The sequence below is a fragment of the Monodon monoceros genome, unplaced genomic scaffold, assembly GCF_005190385.1.
Source record: "Monodon monoceros isolate NGI ecotype Baffin Bay Population unplaced genomic scaffold, NGI_Narwhal_1 Super_Scaffold_6, whole genome shotgun sequence".
Classification (NCBI taxonomy): domain Eukaryota; kingdom Metazoa; phylum Chordata; class Mammalia; order Artiodactyla; family Monodontidae; genus Monodon; species Monodon monoceros.
Window position 1 is genome coordinate 89993053 of NW_021703783.1, and position 22290 is coordinate 90015342.

The 22290-nt window shown below is 55.5% G+C and overlaps 1 protein-coding gene and 1 pseudogene across 4 annotated transcripts; both read right to left on the reverse strand.

Annotated features, from left to right (window-relative positions):
• Positions 1-8455: 8455 nt before the first annotated feature.
• C1QTNF6 (C1q and TNF related 6) lies at positions 8456-19612 on the reverse strand. Of its 4 annotated transcripts, none has more exons than XM_029206622.1 (4): positions 19517-19612; positions 18936-19128; positions 13221-13479; positions 8456-10750 (listed from the first exon to the last, which is right to left on the reverse strand). In XM_029206622.1, exons 3-4 carry the CDS (start codon positions 13471-13473, stop codon positions 10203-10205), a joined length of 801 nt encoding a protein of 266 aa, XP_029062455.1. In that variant the 5' UTR covers positions 13474-13479; positions 18936-19128; positions 19517-19612; the 3' UTR covers positions 8456-10202. The 4 variants fall into 4 exon arrangements, with proteins under 4 accessions (XP_029062455.1, XP_029062456.1, XP_029062457.1 ...); XM_029206623.1 differs by having other exon boundaries at positions 19456-19587; XM_029206624.1 differs by lacking the exons at positions 18936-19128; positions 19517-19612 and adding an exon at positions 16476-18836.
• A 1096-nt stretch (positions 19613-20708) lies between these two features.
• On the reverse strand, positions 20709-21038 carry LOC114886201 (annotated as a pseudogene).
• Positions 21039-22290: the final 1252 nt, after the last annotated feature.

Genomic DNA, 22290 nt, shown 5'->3' on the forward strand with positions numbered 1-22290 from the left:
GCCCCAGGCCCCGGCCCTCTGCTCCTCCTGTATCTCCTTCCCTTAGCCCTGGGGAAGGCGAACACCTCCACCTCCAACCCTAACCACCCCTGAGTGCCGAGGACTCCCAGTCCTGCACTTCCTGGCCCCACCCACATCCTCGGCCCTCCGTCTCCCTTGTCCTGCTCATCCGGCCATCCCTCTGCCTCCCAAGTACCGCTGCCATTCTTTTGGCCTCAGCTGCTGTCCTCTTAGAATGAAAATCAGATAATGTCCTGTCCCTGCTTAAAAGCCCCCAAAGGCTTCCCACTGCACTTGTGATGCAACCTCACCTCCTTGCCCTGAAAGACCCAGCCGCGCTGCCCCTGCCGCTGGCTGCCTGTCAACCCCTGGAGGGCTCAGCACTCTCCCCTGCCTCACCCACACTCCCCCTGAGCTCCTGCTGCGGCCTTCCTGGGCCAGCCCCACCCTGCCTAAAGCAGACACGGGCCGTTCAGTCCCAGCACCTGCCCTTCTCCGTCAGGCATTTGCTCTCGTTTATAATTGGTTGGGCACTGGTGAAGGATTTGTTTGGGGTCTGTCCTCCTGGCTGGATTATGGCTCCTCAAGGTCACAGGTCAAGTCCACGGAGACCCATGGCTTCTCTGGCACCTAAAGCCATGTGTGGCTCAGGGTAGGTGCTCAAATTGTATTTGTTGAAAGGATGGGTGGATGGAGGGATGGATGGAGGGATAGATGGGTGGAGGGAGGGACGGAGGGATGAACAGAGGGAAGGTTGGAAGGATGGAAGAAGGAAGGTCTTGGCATTGGGTTGAGAAGGTGTCTATTCATCCCTTCATTAACCTAACAGGGATTTACTGAGCACCTACTGGCAGCACCGTGCTGGGCACTGGGGGAGTTACAGGACGTGTGGGACCTGAAGTCTGTCTAACTCAAAGAAGTGTCTCTTAGTAAGGGAGTAGGACAAATATGCACATAATTACAACTAAGGGAGCGTGTCAGTACAATGACTGTCAGGTTGAATTTTCAGGACAGTCCTAGTATCAAATGATAAGACTAAGTTCATGTGATTTGATTCTAAACCTTTCAAGGTTTGATCTAAATAAAGCAACAGGGCAGGATAAATCATTTTTAAGACTATATAGGCAATTTTGTCTTTAGAAAATGTGGTCATCTCGGTGCTTTGTGACCGCCTGGAGGGGTGGGATAGGGAGGGTGGGAGGGAGGGAGACGCAAAAGGGAAGAGATATGGGAACATATGTATATGCATAACTGATTCACTTTGTTATAAAGCAGAAACTAACACACCGTTGTAAAGCAATTATACCCCAATAAAGATGTTAAAAAAAAAGATGTCTATGGAAGCATTTAATTATGATAGCAAAAATTTGTAAGGAGTCTCAAATGTCTATCACTAAGAGATTGGTTTTATAAATATGGTACGAATATACAATATAATACATTGAATGATGATGTGCATCTGTACTATTAATATGGAAAAGTGTCCACTACATATTATTAAGGAAATAAACAAATTACATGCAAAAAAAAAAAAAAAAAGAAAATGTGGTCATAATGAGTATAAAAAGACATAGAGTCGGCCTAGTTTAAATAAAACACATGCCGTGGAAAAATAAAACAGATCCTTGCTTGACTGAGGTAAGCAGGGAAGGCCTCCCCGCATACACCCTTAACCTCCCCAAATTCTAGGACCTGTATTTATCCAGTCAACGAATTTTTACTGAGTACCTACTATGTGGCAAGCTCTCTTCTAGGCTCATGGACTATAACAGTGTAGAGCTTACAGTCTGGTGGGGGTGGGGAGGTGGGGAGGCAGCGGCGGTGGGCGACCAGGGACCATAAATGCAACAGCCAGGTGACTTCCGTAGGGAGTTAGGAGAAGACAAACGCCGGGGAAAGGAAAGAGCAGGATACATGAGATTGGGAGCACAGGTTTAAATGAGGGGGTAGAGGACACCTCACGAGAAGGTGATGTGAAAATCTGAAAGAAGGGCGGAGCCAGGCAGAACTGGAGAAGGGATAAAAAATAGAGAGTGTCTCCTAAATTTGCACAGCAACTGATAGCTCCCTGAAATGTGCCCCAAGATCCCCAGTCCACAACTTTACCCGTGCCAGCCTAGGAGTTCCACGTGGGATGAGGTGGACTTGCTCTCAAAAAGTATTTGCGGGATTTGTGGATTGGATTGAACAAAACGGAACGCTACCTGCAACCTTCTTCTTCACCTTCCTCCTAGCGAACTCCTACTCATCCTTCAAGACCCAAACATATATGGACAGAGTTGGTTGCTCTCTCTTCTGAGCTACCCGCCTTTATACAAACTTTGCACCATATACAAGCTTCTTTTATAGTCCCCAGTGTACCGTACTTCCCTAGTTTGCCCGCAGGTCTAGGCTTTCCCATGTACTAGGAGCCCTCGAGAGGATCTGGCTTGTCCCAGGTGTTTTTAGACACCTAGAGCCTCCTGGAGATGCTTGATTAGTGGTGACAGACTTGAAATGACCTATGGTCCTTCAGCGCTCCCTCTCAGGTAAGTGGTTTGCATTTCTGCGGACCTGGGGTACATTAGTTGAGGTCCTTTTAGAATTCAACCCCTGTTAGTTAACATTGAAAACAGGTAACACTGGAAATGAAGGCAAGGAGCTTGAGCCCCAACCAAATCTCGGGAAGGGAGAAATCAGGGCAGCCCCAGGACCTTGGTACCACCATGCCTGGGTGCCGTGGTCAGCTCCAGCAGTGGCTCTGCTGGGGTTGGGGACTCCCTTACAGCTATCAAGTACCCTGGCCACCAGGGGGCAGGGTAAAGTAGAGAGAATGGCCCTGGGTAGGGTAAAGGGGTGGTGAGGGGTCCCAGGGAAAGAGGAAACTGAGCCTGGGGACCACACCCAAAGTACCTCCCTCACAGGGCCCTGCTCCACCCAAGTCTGGCCACCCCTTCACCTTGTGTGAGAGGCCCAGGGACTCCAGCCCAGTTTGAATGGTCAGTGAGATGGAGGTACATGCCTGGCAAACCACCAGGGGCTGCATTTTTATTTATTTTTATTTTTTTTTTTGCAGTACGCGAGCCTCTCACTGTTGTGGCCTCTCCCGTTGCGGAGCACAGGCTCCGGACGCGCAAGCTCAGCGGCCAAGGCTCACGGGCCCAGCCTCTCCGCGGCATGTAGGATCTTCCCGGACCGGGGCACGAACCCGTGTCCCCTGCATCGGCAGGCGGACTCTCAACCACTGCACCACCAGGGAAGCCAGGGGGCTGCATTTTTAAAGAAGACCTTCTTTTGAAAAAATTAAAATTGTAACATTTGCCAATTTCTATGGTGTAGGTCCTGCCACCTCAGCCGATCTCAAGCTAACACTGTGATGTGCAGTCTGGCTCCGGAGCACCGTTGGCTGTGGGTAGCGAGGTGCAAGGGCACGAGCTCCTCACAGACTCCTGTAAGGGAGTCCTGCCCTGTCATGAGACTGACCAAAGAACTTGGGGAGGTGTTGCAGCCTCCGAGAAATAATAGCTCAGGATATGGGTTTGAATCCGGCATCCACCTCTGACCCAATGACCTGAATCTCCTTCAGATGCGGCCCACCGGATAGATCCAAAATCCCAGGTCCTGCATACCTGCTCCTTCCTGCCTCCCGGCCTTTCTTTCAGTTCCTGGGAAGTGCTGAGCAGTTTCCTATCTCCAGGCCTTTGCCCACGTGGGTTCCTCCACCTGCGGTTCTGTCTCACTCTCTGGGGCTCAGCTGAACCACCTCTTCCTCAGAGGGGCCGTCTCTGACCAACCCCCCAACGTTCCAAATTAGCTTCTTCCATTATTACCTTGAGAGCACTTACCCTAATGTGAGGCCCTAGTGTGATGATCTGTATAACACTCATCTCACCTACTAGACAGTAAGCCCCACGAGGGCAGGGACCGTGTGGACTTCTGTTCACTGCTTTGCCCCCTCTGCCCAGCACAGAGCAGGGCCCATCATGGGTAGTGAACCCCAAACTGTTGAATGAATGAACATATGACACAGGAAGGAAATTATCCAAATACAGTTTCTTCTTCTGTAAAATGAGTATAATAAAATGTCTACCTTCAGATAATATTTAAACCTATAAAGAGCCTACTCTGCGCCAGGATTTTCATATACTTACCCCTTTAATCCTCACGACAGCTCTCTGGGGTAGATGCTGTTATTATCATCCCCATTTTCTAGGTGAGGAAACTGAGGCACAGAGAGGTCAGGAGGTGACCTGCTCTCCTTTATCCGGTTAGATCTGAACCCAGGCAGCATCTGTCTCCAGCAGCCTCGGTTAAACTCAGGGAGTTAAAATCAACTCTTTTGGGGGAGGGTTGGGGAGGGCTTGCAGAGGTGATGACATCTGGTGCTGCTATAGCCCCCGTGCCCCAAGACCTCGGAACCCAGTGGGCAAGGCTAATAACTGATAAGCACTGTGATCAGGGATCGCTCAGGACCAAGGCTGTCCCCCAAGTCTGAGAAGTCTTCCCAGAACCGAGATACCCTGGCCGAGGAAGACAGCCGCACCTGAGGATGTGGCTGGAGAGCTTTGATGAGAAATGAACCAGCGGTGATCGTGACCACTTCTCCCCGCGGCCACAACAACACTTCTGACCTCACTCGGGAGCTCAGCCTAGACCCTTGGGGCTCACAGGCAAACCTTGCTTCCCATCGTCCTGTTCTCCTTCCCAGGGGTTGGGTTAGTTGTGGTCGTATGATCAGTTCTGGCCAATGAAAAGCGAGCAGGGGCTGCTGGGTGAAAGAATCTCTAGCTCTTCTTTCACTCCCCCTCGTGATGTCTGATGTGACACCTGGACAGCCATCTTGTGGTCACCACCTTGTGGCTGCCATCCTGTGGCCCTGAGGGAAGCTGGCTTGAGAACAAAGTTGTTGCACTAAGTGGGCCGAGTGGAAATATGGGACAGATCAGGGTCCTCAGTGATTTTGCTGAGCTGCTGAATTAACCAGCCCCAGAGCTGCCCCACCCTGGGATTTAGGGTTCATTTTCCTTTTTTGAAGCTCTTTGTTCAATGTGTTCCTTGCACCCAAGATCATCCTAACAAACACGGCAAGGATATGTAACAAAAAGCAGAGAGAGGAAAGGAGTCTTGTCCAGGTACTTGCGTTTCAAAATAAGAAGGAAAGAGCTGCATTCCCAGCCAAGAGCTTTGGGAGAGGATGCTCTGCGTAGACACATGGTCCCCTCTACCCAAACACCCAAGATGCCCCGGGGAGAGGCAGGCAGAGGGGAAGAAAGGAGTGTCAGTGTTGGGGTTCCTGGTGAACATGGATCCGGGCCCCTCCTTCCCAGCTGAGCCTGGCAAGGGCTCCAGGGAAGACCCCCAGCAGGTCTGGGGCATCTGAGACTCAGAGGGGCCGTTCCTCTCTTCCCAGGCAGAACCCCGGGGAGGTGGCCAGATAGTGCATTCCAACAGATAGGGCTGGGCTCAGACGGCCCTCTGAGGGATACAGAATTTGTGAGATAAGCGTGCGTGCAGAGAGGATCCGGATGTCCCAAGAGGAATGAGGACCCAGGAGGCTCTGCAGGAATGGGCGTAGTTCAGCAGGTATGTAGGCGGAACCGGGAGCCTGGAGCAGAGGGGACATTGACACACTCAGCAGATGTCCTTTGGACATGCACTGCCAGGTGACCCCTCTCGCTGCCGGGATGTGGCGCTCAGATGCAGCCCCCCAGGAAATGTGGTACGAGAAGAACCCCAGCTGGCCAAAATCGCATTTCTTCAACTTCAGCAGCATGGAAATTAAGCTTAGTCATGGAGAAATAAAGCAAGTTCTATTCTGTGTACATCTGAGTCGGCGGCATCAACTCATTCCCCGCAGTGGTGAAGAGCAGTCAGCAAGATGCAGGTCAGCCACCAGCGACCCCACCACCGCCAACACTGCTGCTTCCCTGCAGAGGGTCCCCGGTTTCCTCCATGTGCCTGCACCCCAATTACTACTTCCTCCTGTCCACGCCACCACCTGCAGGCGACCTCACACCTCATCCGGACCCTGAGCTGCAACCCCAAGGCTTGTTGCTGGCCACCCAGCCTCCCGTCTTCCTGGGTTTGCAGACCAGCTGCTCCCAGCCACGCTGGCTTAGCTCCGTGCCCTCCTGACTCATGTCGTGGAAATCCCTCCTTCCTTTCTGGCTCCTGCGGCCACCCGCTGGCCCCAGCTCTCCCCAGCTCGGCCCCACCCATGATGTTCTTGACGTCTGTTTCTGATCTCATTGAGTTTCTGCCCGTGTTTTTCCCTTCCTCCAGATGTACACGTGGCAGCATGTAGCTACTGGGACAGGCCTACGGAGCTGGCCGGAGGGGAGGGAACAGGAGAGTCGCAGGATTTTATCCCCTGGCCCAGGATTCCTGGTTCTTGCTTCCCGCTACTTCTCTCCCCCTATGCTCAGTAAAAGTCATTCGTCCAACAAACGCTCTCCGCTCTTCAAGGACCCACATGCCAGCTGCTGCTAATGCACCAACACCATTACAGTCGGTCCTCACCCAGGACAAGAAAGGGATGGTCCCCAGGGTGGGCAGGCGGCTACACGGGCATTTCGCTAGCTCGCTGGAGTCACCAGGACTACATGTTGCAGATCCCCGGGGGACGTTGTCCCCACAGACCTGGCAGCGGGCTGAGGGGGGCCTCCAGTTTCCCAGGGCCCTTGCCGAAGGACCTCCACCAAGAACTTACCTGTTGGGAGAGTCTCCATAACAAAGATCTAGTGGCTCTTACCCCCCCACTGACGATATGCCTCCAAGTCAGGAACTGGGATCCCATGGGAACAACTGGCCCAGACAGACCAGAGGTCGCCTCTGAAGAACGGATGGAGAAGTGTTTGTAGCAGGTCCAATCAGACAACGGAGGGCTGCCAGTTTTGGAGACCTGAACTAATGTGGCCTGGAAATATCTGGGGCCTTTGGCCTCAGCTTGCAAAGGGCAAGCTTCAGTCCTCCTGCAAGTGCTTGGCAAGTAGCGTCAAAAGCTTTTCTGCCTCAGTAATTAGCAAAGCAAGCCCTCATGATGTCCATGACCAAAGGCTCCTGCCTGGCGCTGGAGGTGACCTTTACCACCAGTGTCGGAGCAGGGGTGCTGGTGAGGCCGATGACACTTCAGCAGATCCTGGGCCAAAAGTGGGCGGTGGGATGGCTCCCCTGAGTAGCCTCTGACCTGTTAGGGCCTCTTGCGTGAGAGCTGCGAGGGCTTCAGGTGTGGTGGGAAACCTTCGGGGGCCAGATGGGCTCCAAGGAAACTAAGACTTATGTCTCCCCCTGCCTGGGTGGCTGCAGGCTCAGGTGGATCCTGGGGCAGTTATGGTGGATTTGTCTTTATAGCATCCTCTTCCACATGGTACCCAGAGAGCCATCAAACACAGGCACGCAGGCAGGGCAGATGCCCCCATCAAGCCAATAAGAGGAGTCGCCACCGATTACGTTCGGTATCTTTATGTGAGTAGCTACTATGCTAGCTCGGAAGTCAGAACCCACCAAGACTGCCCGTTGTAGGACGTGGAGCATCTTCCACCAGAGAATATACACCTGTTCTCTGGCAAATATTACACACAAAACATGAGACAGGAGCCCCAAGTAGGATCTGCGGTTTGTTCAGCACGTCCAAGTGCCTCACTAGACCATAAACTCCATGGGTGTTCTCCATGGGGAGGTGATGGATTGTGCCTGCAATTGCAGCCTCCAAGCCTAGCAGCATACCCAGCACACAGTAGGTGCTCAGTAGCTGTGGTTCAAAGGATGAACGCAGGGACTTCCCTGGTGGTGCCATGGTTAAGAACCTGTCTGCCAATGCAGGGGACACGAGTTCGAGCCCTGGTCCAGGAAGATCCCACATGCTGCGGAACAACTAAGCCCGTGCGCCACAGCTACTAAGCCTGCGCCCTAGAGCCCGCGAGCCACAACTACTGAGCCCACGTTTCACATCTACTGAAACCCACGCGCCTAGACCCCATGCTCCGCAACAAGAGAAGCCCATGCACCGCAACGAAGAGTAGCCCCCGCTCACCGCAACTAGAGAAAGCTGGCACACAGCAACGAAGACCCAACGCAGCCAAAAATTAATTAATTAATTAATTTTTTTTTAAAAAAGGAGGAATGCAGTGCTCACCGGGCAACCTCTCTTCTAATCCTTATGGCCACACCATGAGATAGGTGATCACCATTCCCATTTTACAGACAAGGAGACTGAGGCTCCGAGATGTGAGGACTTTCCCAGGGCCACAGCCAGGGCACGGCACAATAGACCCTGAGCTGGTTCCACTGCCTCCAAGGCACAGCAGCTGAGTGAGTGACCGAGGCGGGCTGGTTCTTTTGTGGGTGGCGAGCACGTGGAATGGAGCCCTGGGCTGCCTTGGTCCCTCTGGGACCCTGAACCTGGGCCCAGCAGAACAGGATGGGCTGCCCTCCCAAGGTGGGCAAAGGAAACCGAGCAGAAAGAGCCAGGCTGAACTGCCAAGAAGACGCACAACTTTTAATCATGCTGGACAAGCAGGGCAGGGGTGAAGTCGGGCTGGGGGCGGTTGTACAGGTCCAGCCTTCACGGCACCGGGTCAGGCCCTGCTGCCATCCCCCAGCCGTGCAGCCATGGCGCCCCTGGCTATGAGTAAGCACCAGAGACCATCACCGGGGCCACCTCTGCCCCGGAGTCCGCATAAGCACCAATGGGCGGAGGCCGTCTCCCTCTGGGGAGAGATTCGGGCCACCTGGGGTTGCGGGAGGGGAAGGCTGGGGGCCACCAGGCTGTCCCACCCTGGGAGAGGGGGAAGGGACAGAAGTCCTGATGTTCCTCCCTTGGCCTCAGCCTCGCCCAGCGCCTCCCTTGGCATCATGGCTCAGAGGAGGGTCCCCCCAATTGACCTGGAACGTTGCTCGCTTTGGTTCCCCAGACCTGCTGAGGGGTCCAAAGCCCGGTGCCCTCTGTCCTGGCTCATTGCCCGGCAGCATTTGTAAAGGCAGCAGCGGGCCAGAGGCGGCTCTGCTGGGCAGGAGCTGCCCACCCGGGGCCTCAAAACCTGGAGAGCCGGAGGCACTGGGCTGGCGAGAGACACCAAGGAGGTCAGAGCACCTGGGGACAGACGACAGTGTCTGACAGTGGCTGGGAGCCTGGGAGAACTGAGGCCCAGGCACCTTTGGCAAAGCGGGCTGAGCACGGCCCTGACAGCCGCCCAGCAGCGGGGCAGGGAGGGCGTGTGCTGAGGAGGGTAGGAGTCCTCACAGGCTTCCATCCCAGCCGTGTGGGGAGCTATGGGTCTGGGCCCCCTTACCTCAAAATGCCCCCTAACCCCTGGGTCCTCTCCTCACAGCACCTTTCCCCTGACCAAGGCCCCCCTGGGTTTGCTTTAACGATGGGCATTGGGAAAAAAAGAAAGGAACAGGCAGAGGATACCCCCCACCTGGGGTACCCTATCCTGCCAGCCTTGGGGAGTGATGGGTAATGGGGGGCCACAGTGCCTGAATGCCCAGAACACAGACTTGTGTGGTCAGAGACCCATGTGTTTCTCTGGGTCTGGTTTCAGAATCTGTGTCTCCCCACCCTGGCTGGACTGGGTGCTCACCGAGAGCAGGGCCTGTGTCTGGTTCACCTCAGCCTTCCCAGAGCCTGGCACAGAGCGGGCGCTCAGTGAGTGTTTGATGACTGAATAAATGAACTGCAGCTGCACAAGTCGGGGCACAGACAGGAGCTCAGAGAGAAGGGAGAAGGCGCAAGAGACAAGAGGAGGGGGTGTCCTAGAAGGGTGAGAGAATTTAAGGATGTTGGGAAGATTCTAGAATGTTTGGAAGATTCCAGAATGTTGTGAAAATTATAGGACCTGGTTACTCAAGTGGGGTCCATAGACCAGCATCACCCAGGAACGTCCTAGAAATGCAAAATCCTGGGCCCACGCCACACCTGCTGGATCAGAACCAGCATTTTCACACAATCCCTGGGTGATACAGATGCACACTCAAGTTTGAAAAGTGCTGGTCTAAAAGGTTGGGAAAGTTCTAGAAGATTGAGGTTAGGAGGTTTCTGAAAATGTCCAAGAGAGGAGAGAGGCAGGAACAGACTGGGAGGGGTGATGAAGGGAAGGAAAGAGGAGGAAGCCTGCCCAGAATGCCAGGTCCCAGGGCCAACTTTACAGACAGGCAAACTGAGGCCCCGCAGGGCACAGACCTGCCCGTGGCCACCCCAGGCCAGAGCTGCCCCATGGGAGGCACTAATCGTCCTCAGGCTTGATGAGGTGGCCGCTGAAGGTGATGTAGGTGTCGATGTCGTCGCTGTAGACGGCGTTCTCACGCTCACGCTTGAAGAGCCGCGCCCAAACACGGTCGCCGGGCGCCAGGGCCAGCATCACACTCTGGCTCTGCATGATGCTGCGGTCGCTGGGCTGCGCGTACAGGATGACGGCTGCCTCGTCGTTGTGCACGACGTGCACGTAGGTCTCCTTGAAGTTCCAGCTGTGCACGTTGAGGCTGAAGAAGTAGAGGCCGCGCAGGGGGGCGACGAAGTGGCCGGCAGCCAGGTTGAAGTGCCCGTCCGGGTTCACGAAGACCGTGTCGAAGAGCAGCGGCTGGAAACCCTCGCTGCTGTGCAGGGCCGTCTTGCGGCCCACCGAGAAGGCTGAGAAGCGCATCTGGCACGGGCCGCCAGGGCTGCCTGCTTGCCCCTTGGCGCCCTTGGTGCCCTGGGGGCCGCGCTCCCCCCGGGGGCCCTCCCTGCCCAGCTTCCCGGGCGAGCCCAGCAGGCCTCGGTCCCCTTTGTCACCTGCGGAGACAAAGAGGAGAAAAGTCAGGGCAGGCACCCACGCCTGCACCCAGGGGGCTCCTAAGCGTTTGCAGAAGGCTCGCCCCTGCCCAGAGACGGCAGGTCAGAGAAGAGCCAGCACCTACTGAGCACCTACTGCATGCCAGGCATCGCCACCCCGAGCGCCCCTCTAAAGGAGACACCACGTCCACCTCCACTCACAGAGAGGTGAAGGGACTCTCCCGGTGGCACAGCTTGGGAGCAGGACCCCAACTGTGGTCTGTCTCCATGCCAGCCTGCTCCCTCCTCAGCAGTGAGGGTCTGACTGTGGTCTCTGCCAGACCAGGCCTGGACCCCAGGTATCACTGCACCCAGCGGGACTTCAGGGGGATGTGGGCATGGCATTTCTGCCCCAGAGAAGGGATCACCCGGAAGGAAGTGTCCAGAGTCGGAGCCAGGAGGCCCTTGGTGGGCGTTACCGCCCCTCTGCACAACCTGGGGCCTTCATGTTGGTGTCTTGGGATTTTTTTGTCTGTATCTTGAAGAGGATCATGCTTGCCTCACAGGGATGTTCCCGAGCCCTCTGGGAAAGCACTGGGTGAACTCTGCAGATACGAGGCAGGACGATTCACCCAGCACTGCCCAGCCCACCTCCCCCTGCCCTGGGCTCCGGCAGCATCTCCCCTGGTTCCCAGGCAGGCACGCCTCTGGCCAGCCCTTGTTCCAGGCTGACTTCGAACGCAAGAAAAGCAGGTGACCACCTACTTTTTATATTTTTACCACCTACTTCTTGAGGGACCAGATTCCAAATATTTCTCTGCTGCTTGTCACAGAGCCTGCAATCACACCCTTAGCCACATCCCTCTGAATGAACTAGACAGCCCTGTGTTGTCCCGGGGTCCCCTATGACCATGGCAATGCTGCTGGGAAGAGGGGAAGGAGGGGCAGAAAAGAGGACACAGGTCCTTGGAGGAGAAGCCTGGAGAGAAGCAGGGAGGAGGGAGTCCATGGCTCTGTGGAGGTCTTCCTCACTGGCCTCGTTGGTGAACTACCTACCTCATCATGTGCCCTGCACTTTACAGTTTGCAGAGCACTTGCTTCGCCCCAGCCCCAAGGGAGCGTGTGAAGGGTAGTTATAAGAGGGGGTTACCTTCTCCTTTTTACAAATGAGGCAGTAAGCCCAGGGAGGGAGAGACAAGCCTGCCCCACACAGCAAGGGAGCTGAAGAGCTGGGGCTGGGACCCAGGACTCCTGACACCAGCCAGACGCCTTCTGCCCAGCAGGCAGCTAGCCTGTCCCAGGAGAGGTAACATGGGGTTTTAAGGAGGATAGTGAGGGGGGAGTTCAGTCAGCATCCAAGCACCTCGCCAACCTCACACAGAGGGCTCTGCTGGCCTTGGGGAAGCGGTGATGTGTGAGGTGGTGGGCAAAGTAGGGAGAGCACAAGAGGGGTCCTCAACCACAAAATCTGAAGGCCCGAGGGTCTCAGGTGCCAGCTGACCCTCTGGAGTCCTCAGCGACAAATCTTAGCTCTGCCCCTAACAGCCGTGTGACCCCAGGAAAGCTTCTGCCCTCTCGGAGGCTCTGTTTCCCCATCTGCAAAGTGGGAGGAATGACAACATAGCGAACTTGCGGGGTTGTCGTGAGCAAAGACAGAGGTTAAGGATGTCAAGGTCTGGCCCCAGGACCAGCCATTCACAACCCCCAACAGCAGAAGTAGCCTCCTTGAGATTTGGTTTTAGAGGACAGGCAGCCAGCTCTCACCTGGGCGGCCCTAGTGGCCCCCACGGCTCTCCCTGATTCTACCCTTGTCTATTCTCCACAGAAATTAGAGTGATCCATTTGAAACCTAAGCTGGGCCAGGTCCCTCCTCTGCTCAAACCCTCCCCCACTCCCCATCTCACTCAGAGGAGGAGCCCACATCTGATCTGTTTTGTCTCCAACCTAGCTCCTCCCCTTGCCCCCTGTTCCTTAAACACATGAGGTCCGCTCTGGCCCCAGGGCCTTTGCACCTGCTATGCACTCTGCCTGGAATGCTCTTCCCCAGATACCCACGTGGCTTCTCCCCACCTTCTCAGTGAGACCTACACTGACCACCCCCATTTAATATGCGAACTGCCCCCCACAGCTGCACTCCAGACACCCCTTACCCTGCTCCACCTCGTCACTTCCATAGCATTTATCACCATCCATTTCATTAACTTGGGTGATATGTTTACTGCTCACTGTCTGCCTCCCCCACTAGAACAGAAGCTCCACAGCGGTGGCATCTCTGTCTGATGTGTACACGCTCCATCCCAGAATTCAGAACGGTCCTGGTATGCAGTAGGTACTTAATAAATGTGTGAATGAAACAAAAGGTCTGGGACAGTTTTCTGTCCTGGTTTCTTCTGCTCCTTCCACCTCACCTCCCTGAGCCCAGGAAGAGATCCCCACGCCCTCCCTGTCCCCGACCGGGCCAGTCCAGCCCAAGCCATGTGTGGGTCCTCACCCTTCAGGATGGTGATGTTAATGTAGGGCCTGACCTCAGGCAGCATGTACGGGAGGGCAGACGGAGAGGCCAAGGACGCGTGTGCAGCATCATCAAGGACCAGGGGGTCCTCAGAGTCACAGCACCGTCGACAGAGCCCAGGGGAACTAGAGGCCACGGCTTCCCCAGAGGTGGGCTCCTCGGTGGGGATTCCAAACACAGAGAGAGGGGGCACGAGCACTGCCCAGAGGAGGCCCAGGGCAGCTATCCCCATGGCGACCTGGAGCAGGGAAGGAGGGACAGAAACATATTACCTTGACATCTACACTCTGTTGATGCCCAGCGTGGACGCCACCACCCACAGCACGTGCGCTCCTGACACAACTCAGGGAGGGGGCATTAGTGCCCCCATTTAACAGATGAGAAGACAGAGGCCTACACAGGGAAGCAGGTTCTCAAGGTCACAAAGAGACTTGTGGTAGTGCAGGGCCTGGAGGTTGAGTCTCCTGGAACCCAGTCCCTGGGCATCTCTGGCACACATGGGCCCACGAAGGAGGACCCGCTCTGAAGACGAGGGTCCTGGGAGGCCTTTGCTGGGGTGGGTGAGGAGGATGCCCTGCTGCCCATGTGTCATAGCCAATGAGACTGTAAAATGCTTTTCCCACCCTCCCAACCTCCCTCTGGCTTGTTTTCTTGCCCCGGACTCCACCGTCACTGGAGGGCAAAGGTAGAAGAAGGTGCCCCTCAGGACGGACAAATTAGAAACAAACAAACAAAAGAAGTCCCTGCAGAAATGCACGCGGAAGGTGTGCAGCTGGTCTCAGCCCACCTCCTCTCTCAGCATGTTTGCGCAGTCAACAACCTACCAACTCAACCTCACACAAGAAGCCCTGCAGGGAAAGGAGCAGGAGAGAGTAAATTCATTGGAAGGTGGTTGTGCCAACCATCATAGACCTGCCAATCAGCTGCCAAGGTGGTAAATTGGAACTAAGGGGCAGGACCCAGGAGGTCTGGAAAATTCAAAACGAACAGGGAAGCCCAACGGTTTGTGAGAATCTGTCTTTGGCCTTGGCCAAGAAGGGATCCAGAGTTCACGGAGAGGGGCAGAAAGCAGCCTGGACAGCAGTGACTGGAGACGAGCTGGGGCTGGGTGGGCAGGAAGCCAAGCAAAGAGCCTTTGAGGTGGTGGCAGTCTTTGGGGGCTGGCACTGAGTTATCACAGGATCAGAAACACTTTTGAAACCAGACTGGTTTTTACACTTCTGGTGTTCTTTATTTCCTTTGTGTTCTCCTTTAACATTTAGTACAATTTAAAAATATTTTTCTGTGGTTAATATGTGTAGAGAAGGTAAAATTATTATTTTTTTAAATGCCATTCTAACCTAACCTGAACACTGAGGTAGGAGTTGGGTTTTAAAGGGGCAGGAGCCCTCCCCCGCAACAACCCCCTCCCCGCTCCCTGGGGGCTGGGTAGTAGCAGGAGAAGAGAGGGGTGGGCAGGCAGTCTCCAGGGCCATCACCCCTCTCCTGAAGGTGACCATTCCCAAGCCTCCCCCGCCTCCCCGGCCCCCGTTCTGCTTTCCTGGTTCTGCTCAATAAGGCACGTCAAATCTTCAGAGATCAACATCCCTTCTGTCCGAGATTATGACCCTTAGCTTTTATTTGTAAATTACACAACCCAGTGGTTTTGAGAAGAGCAAAATCTCCTCTTTTTCTTCCCATAGATGTGACCTCATGGGAAAAGATGAGGCTTTGGAGTCAGACTTGAGATCCCAGAATAGTTTACAAGCTGTGTGACCTAGGGCTAGTGGCTTAACGTCTCTGGGCTTCTTGCTCCTTGACATTTACAAGGAGGAGACAACACCACCTTCCTCCCCAGGTTATTTGGGAGGATTTAAATGTAGGGAAATTGCCTGACTTGTAAAAGACTCGTAATCAAACGTTTGTCCCTTTCTCTGCTGCCCAGCACGACCTCTCCCCGGGGCCTGCATGGGATAGCAAGAGCAGAACTGTTCCCAGAGGATTAAAACTGTTTGGCGACATTTCTGTTGGCCTAGCCAGCTGAGAGTCAAAAAATCTGTGACACAGAACTGTGACCTGGTGGGGTGGGGGGGTGGGGAGGGGGGATGCTGGAAGCAGGAAGCAAAGCAGCCTTTAACAAAAGTAATAATAACCACAGCCATGGTCACTGACTGTCCCTGGAGGAAGGTGTCACGCAGGGATCAAATGAGTGAGGGACCATGCCATTGGGGGTGATTTGGGGGTCCCTGCTGCCTCCATGAGGGCGCTGGGGCCTCTTTGGAGTGGGGGAAGGGCCAGGCCCTGCTAAGCTGAGTTGGTGCCTGTCCAGGCAGGGGTGGGCACAAGACAGGAGCATCGGAGGGCAGCCCTTCACCAGGGCTAAAGTCTCAGTCAAAGGAGGGAGTGGGGAAGGGAGACCCTAGAGGGGCTGGCTGGGGTCAGAAGGAGAGAGCAGGGCCCCGAGATGTGAGATGTGTCCGGGAAGAGAGGAGAAAGGAGAGGAATTCCAGGCTCTGACCCCAACCCCCTCTGCCCTGCTGGAGGAAGTTGCAGGACCTCCCGTCACTCACCCAGTGTCCTGCAGCCTCAAACAGCAGCTCACAGACCCCGGGCCTCTGGGCCGCCTCTGGTTCCTTGGTCCATGTTTGCAATTATAACTTGTTGCTGGCCCAGAACCCCAGGCCCTGCGGGCTGGCCAAGGAGGGAGGGAGAAAGGGATGGAGGCAGAGCAGAGGGAGGGAGGGAGGGCGGAGGGGGCGGGCTGAGCTGGCTTCCCACTTCCCCTGCTCCCTGCTCCCTCCCCTCCAGCCTCTGGGTTCTCCGGAGATAAAGGGAGCTGAGGATTTCCTTGGCTTAACTTTCTGGTGGTCCTAGAGGGTCTTGTTTCATTCAGAGACCCCGTAAAGCTCCAGCAGGAAGGGGTCTGAGGCCCCTGATGGGAACTCGAGGCTGGGAAGGCGGAAGGGCAGGGAGCCCCAGAAGTTGCTCAGGAAGGCAAGGCAATGCTGGAATCCCCATGCCGGGGGCTCCAGCCTAGGCTGAAGAGCTCGTTAGTTCTGAGTCACTGAGGCAGGCGGCACGGAGGGGGCACGGGCACCAGCCCAGTAGCCTCAGGTTCAAATCCTGGCACTGGCACCCACTGGCCAATCCCTTCCCCTCTCAGACCCTAGTTGTCTGTAGAACTCCAGTCCCCAGCCCCATCCGTGCCAGTCACAAGAGGAAGTTTAGTAAATGTTTGTTGAGTGAAGGTCTCACCTCCTCCGAGATCAGGTAAGAGTATCAGGTAAGGGTGGCAGCTGGGTCAACAGCCCCGCCTCCAGTGGACACCAAAGTCCTCCTCCTCTGCCTGGAAATGCTGCCATGATTATCCATCTTCCTGGTCTTCTACAGCCAATCCGCCCGTGGAAATGACCCCCAAGAAGGTCACAGGAGGGCAGCCTGTACAGAATGCCCCTGGGCCTCTGCTTCCTTCTGGTTAGGCTGCAGGAGGCTTTGCAAAGGCTGCAGTCCTGGTTCCCTGGGGTCAGAGACCCCTGTGCAAAGACTCTCTCAAACATCCCTCGCCCTCTAGCCCCCTCTCATGCTACATTTGTTGAGTACTTACTGCCTGGGCCAGGCTTCACCTTTGCAGGGGTTTTGGGGAGCCAAAGGGTATTTACATCCATTTTCTTACTCTTCTTGGGAAAGGGAGCTAGTGGTGGGAGCTGATGTGACTTTCACAGGGTCACACAGTTAGTGAAGAGGAACCACAACCCTACAGAATGGAAGTGCTCTCCGTCCTACCGGAGTTCCCACGATGGCACAGCTGGGCACGGTTGCGGGCAAAGGTTGCAATTCAGGGCCTGCCCCCTGGGCAGAGAGAGGTGGTGACATTATCGCTCTCAGGAGGCACAGGAACGCAGCGACCTAGGGGGACTTACTGAAGTCTGGGGCTTTGGGCACTAACACCCAGGCCCCACTCACAGCTGGGCAAAGTGTGGAGGATGGAACAGCCCTGGCTGTGTGTCCTTGACCATCTCCCATCTCTGAGCTTCTGTTTTTTTATTACTTTGGGGGATAAACACACAGCAGAATATCCAGGCCTGGAAGGACCCTTAGAGATGATCTAATCCAATTCCTGAATCTGTCCAGCAGGGACACTGTGACCAGGGAGGGCAGGGAGTCTTTGGCTCAAGGTCAGACAGCAGACTGGAGTCCACGTTGGGATGAGGGCCAGACTCCCCCAGCTTCCAGTTTTGTGCTGCTACCCACTCCCAACCCACTTGGAGTACCCCACCCTCACCCCAGGCCTACTTAGGGGTTCAAGGGGCCCCAAAGGAAAGCAGATGGAAGGCCTAAGAACACTGGGAAAACTGTCAGGTCCACACTGGCTGTGCCCGCTACGTGGCCCTGCCCCAGGCAGCATTCCCAGGGCACGGAGCCAGGGCTGCAGAGGGAGGGAGGCGAGGGAGCCCCCTCCCCACCCTCGCCTCACTGCTGCCTCCAGCGGGAAAAGGGCTGACTCAGCACCACGGGGGCAGGACACAGCTCCTGGCTGCCTCACAGAGATCTGACTTAGGAAGCCTAGCATCGGAGGAAAAAGCGAAGAGAAGGGAAGACGGACGGGGGATGTGGAGAAGCAGCGTGGGGACACAGAAGTGGTTTGGTCCAGGGCCCACTGTGTGCTCCCTGCCACGCTCAACAGCCCCTCTGCAGAGAAGGAGCCTCATCTCACTTGACAGGTGAGGTCTGGAAAAGCACATGATTCTCATCAGGTTCTAGGACCAGCTCCTTTGACTCCCAGCCAACGTCAATGCCCCAGAAAAGGGTCCCTTATCCCCCTTGGTCCAAGGCAGCTGGCTGGGGGCAGGGCAGACAAGAGAGTGGGACTCAGGAATATTATACACTACTCTAACAGTTTTCCTCCCTCTCTCTTTCACCAGGTCGCAAGTTACCCCATTTTTGCATCAGCCCTTGGTCCCCCGCCATTCTGAGGAGCTGCCCAGCAGGCCAGCCAGGCAGTGTGGAGACAGAGCCCCAGCCCTGGGGCAGACAAAACCGGGTTACGTCTCAGCTCCACCTCCTTCTAGCTTCGTGTCCTTGGGCATGTCTCCCTACCTCTGAGCCTTGGTGACCCGAGGCCAGAGGCACATGAGGAGGCCAAGACCATCTGAGCAACCTGGTGGGATAACCAGTGGGGGTACTCTACACCGGCCACCGAGCACTGCTTCTCCCGGGTTAAACCCTGAACATGGTGAGGGCATGAGCCCATTCTCCTCATGCACACAGATGAGACACACACTCCCCAACTCTCAGAACCAGGCTCCTAGCCACATCCACCTTCCAGCCCAAGGTTGGGAAGAAGATATAAAAATAGTGACATTTAGTCAGTGCTTACAAAGCACCAAGAACCCTTCATGCATTTTTAAAAAATAAAATGTGTGCCTGTCATAAAGTGAGACAGAACCCAAAACATGATTCCCGGAGTCAGCTATGCAAGTCGTGTTTGGCTAATGATCTAATTGTTCTAGGACGGTAATAAAGAAACTAAACAAAGGAAACCGTGAGCGCCACCTAGTGGGGAGAGGCTATGCGCCTGGCACCCACCCCATTCCACCACGGGTTTGTGATGCTCCCCACCCGTCCCCTTCTTAGAGAGCTAAGGAGGGGAGAAGGGGAAAGATGAAGGGCCCACTAAGACGTGCTAGGGGCTGGCTGGGGCGCCCGTTCGCTCACCTCTTCCTCCAAACCCCACTTCCTGCAAAGTGGGCAGAGGGTCCGATGTGACCCTCCCTCTCCAAAGCAGCTCGCTCACTCGGCTTCCTGGCTCTGCATACCCCTCCTTCGACTAGCTGGGTCATCCCGGGTGAACTTCGCTCTCCGGACTCAGTTTCTGCGTCCTGGGCTTTTCAGCAACCCATGTCCGTTCCTACGGGTGTTAATCCGAGATGGGCGAGTTTAATCCCATTTTACAGAAGGGGAAAGAGAATCCCCAGGGGGCCCAGAGAAGGAAAGAGCCAGCCCCATCCCAGTCCTCCTGGACCCTGACGAGGACCCTGTTGCTACAGAGTGGGAAACTGAGGCTCAGGGAGACAGGTGAAGCAACTGGCTCCCTCCCCACGGCAGACTAGTGGCCGAGCCGGGTGATGGGGTCGCCAAGGCACACGGGAGGCCAGCGCCATCCTCCCCGCTTCTCTCCGCAGAATTAAGGGGAGTGACTCCCACCCCCAAGCCGGGGAAGCCCCTCCATGCCCACCCGCTTAGGGCTCAAACCCTGGGAAAAGACTGCAGCCAGCTGCAGCCACTCTTGGCACCACCTAGGGCTCAGCCAGACCAGACCCCCGCCACGGAGAAACCCGCCGGCTTGTGGACGGAGGGAGCGGCTCTGCTCCGGCCACCGCGCCTCTATCCGGGAAGCAGACAGCGAGACGAGAGGAAAGAGCCGCTGCGGCGCCGGGGAGGGCCCTTTGCGAGGCCAGCTCCCGGCGGAGTCGAACAGAACCGAGCAAAGCCGAACTTGGCCGAGCAGAGCCGAGTCCGGCCGAGCCCAGCGTGTCCGTCCGATTATCGCCGGGTCTGACCGAGTGGATCCGACTGGTGCCGAATAGAGCCGAGTCCGGCCGACCGGAGCGGCTGAGGGCGCCAGGCGGAGAGGGGAAGGTTACGCGGCGCCCCCTGCCGGACACAGAGCACAGTGCTGGCGTCGGCCGGAGCCAACCCGCCGCCTCCCGGTCCTGCGACAGTCCTGTGAGATGGGGCTACAGAGCCCATTTTATGGATGAGGAAACTGAGGCTCCAAGAGGTTTTGAGGCTGGCCCAAAGGCACGCAGAGCTAAGATGTGGTGGCTGTGAGGCTCGAAATGGATTGTGTGGCCGTGAGCTCACCTGCCACACGACCCATGTCAATGCGCATTGTGTGTTTGCTTTGTTCTCCCCATAATTGCTGCCATTTATCATGGTCAGCAAGGAGGAAGGACCCACCCTGTCTGATGAGCGGGCTGAAGGCCCGCGCCAAGCACAGAGACAACCCCTCTCTTACAGATGGTGAAACCAAGCAGGCTCTGGGCACACTGACCAAGTGCAGCAAGGCCAGCAGTTCCTGTGTGCAAATATTGACATATTTCCTGTCATTAACGCAGAGAGCAGGACCGAGAGGCCCCGTACTCCTGCAGGCCTCATTTTCCCTTCCTGTTAACAAGATGGCCAGAGGGCAGGAGATCCTGGTTGTGTACAGGCTGTGTCCCTAGGCTGTGTGAGCCAGTACCTGGGGTGTCTGGGACCCTGGAGGAGGCCAAGTGTGGCCCCGGGCACTTTCTTTGAGCCTGTGAAAAAGTGAAGACTGGCTTTGCTCTCCGTGCGCACGTATGTGCATGAGTGTATCACTGACATTCACTCCTGGGTACACACCACCTTAGCCTGCCAGGCAGGCCTATGCCGAGGCTGCAGGGCTCGCTAGAGGGTGCTCGCAACAAGTGAGTAGTGTCAGAGGAAGCCAGCGGTCAGACTGCATTAGCGGGAGCAGCCGCCCTTGCTGGCCAGGGACCCCTGGGGTTGGTCCAGCTTGATGTCGATCATCCCTTCTTTGCTTTTCTCCTGGACGTTCTCCATTCCAGGCAGAGCCGAGGCCACACGTTGGAAGAGCTACTTCACGTTGTAGCCGGTCTTGGCACTGGTCTCGATGAACATGGCGCTCAGTTCTTTGGCACGCTGCTCGCCCTCCCGGATGGTCGCCTGCCACTTGTCGGCCAGGTCGGTCTTGTTGCCCACCAGCAGGATGATGACGTCACTGCCCCTGTCTGTCCTGACATCATCGATCTGCTGGTCTGGGCTGCCCTTCATGCCTGTTGAGTCTTGCCCAAGGACATCATCTGTTACCGCCAGTGGCCGCCAAGGAACTGGCACCATTGGCCTCAGAGCTCTTTCCACCCCCAGCATCACTCCTGCCACCCTGGCCCTCAATTTCATAGTTTCTAAAAGCTACAGACACTGGACTGGGAACTAGGAAAACGTGATTCTTGGTCCTGCCTCTGGTGCTGTGACCCTGGGCAAATCACAAGACCATCCCAGGCCTCACTATTTTCAGCTGTAAAATGGGTAGCAGAGCTGTTCTTAGTACCCTGAACATCTCGCATGCCTCCTCCTTGTGCACAAACTCCAGTTCCCTCTTGATGCTTGGCTGGGCTATAACCCTTCCGGGGAGACGTCCTCCCCAACCCACGGCTGGATTCTTGCTTCTGCTAAAGCACTTCTCATGTTTATTTAACACATAGCACCTACGATGCACTGTTCCAAGCTGTTTATAAATCTCTGTCCATTTAATCTTCCTAACCGTAGACATCTACTCTCATCTTCATCTCAAAGAGGAGGAAACTGAGGCACAGGAAGTTTAATTAACTGGCTCTAGGTCAAACAGCTAGTGAATGGATGAGCCGGGATTCAAAACCAGACAGTTCCAGGTTCCGGGGGCTTAAGAACCACCTCTTTATCTCTTATGTTCAGTACAGCTTCCTTCACCCCTGAAGCCAGGCCTTGTAATTCTCTGCCTTCAGCTTTTTGCGTTGGCGGCTGTTCTGTAAACACTTGTTGAAGGAAACAATGAATGAATTAGTCCAAGGTCCTCCAGAGACCCAGGAGAGGAGGGACTGTTGGCTCCGTTTTGCAGGTGGGAATTGTATTAGTTTGCTGCCAGAACAAAGTACCACAAACTAGGTGGTTTAAAGAACAGAAATGTATTTTCTCATAGTTCTGCAGGCTAGAAGTCCAAGGTCAAGGTGTCAGGCAGCGTTGCTTCCTTCTGAGGACTGTGAGGAAGGACCTCTTCCAGGCCTCTCTCCCGGCTTCTGGTGGTTTGCTGGCAATCTTTGGCATTAACTTGTGGAAGCATCACTCCAGCATTTTCCCCATGCTCGTGTCCATGTCCTAATCTTCCCTTTTCTTAAAAACACCAGTCATATTGGAATAGGACCCCACCTGACTCCAGGGTGACATCATCTTAGCTGCTTATAACTGCAAGGACCCTATTTCCAAATAAGGTCACATCCGGAGGTACTAGAGGTTAGAGCTTCATATGAATTTGAAGGGGGAGCGGTAC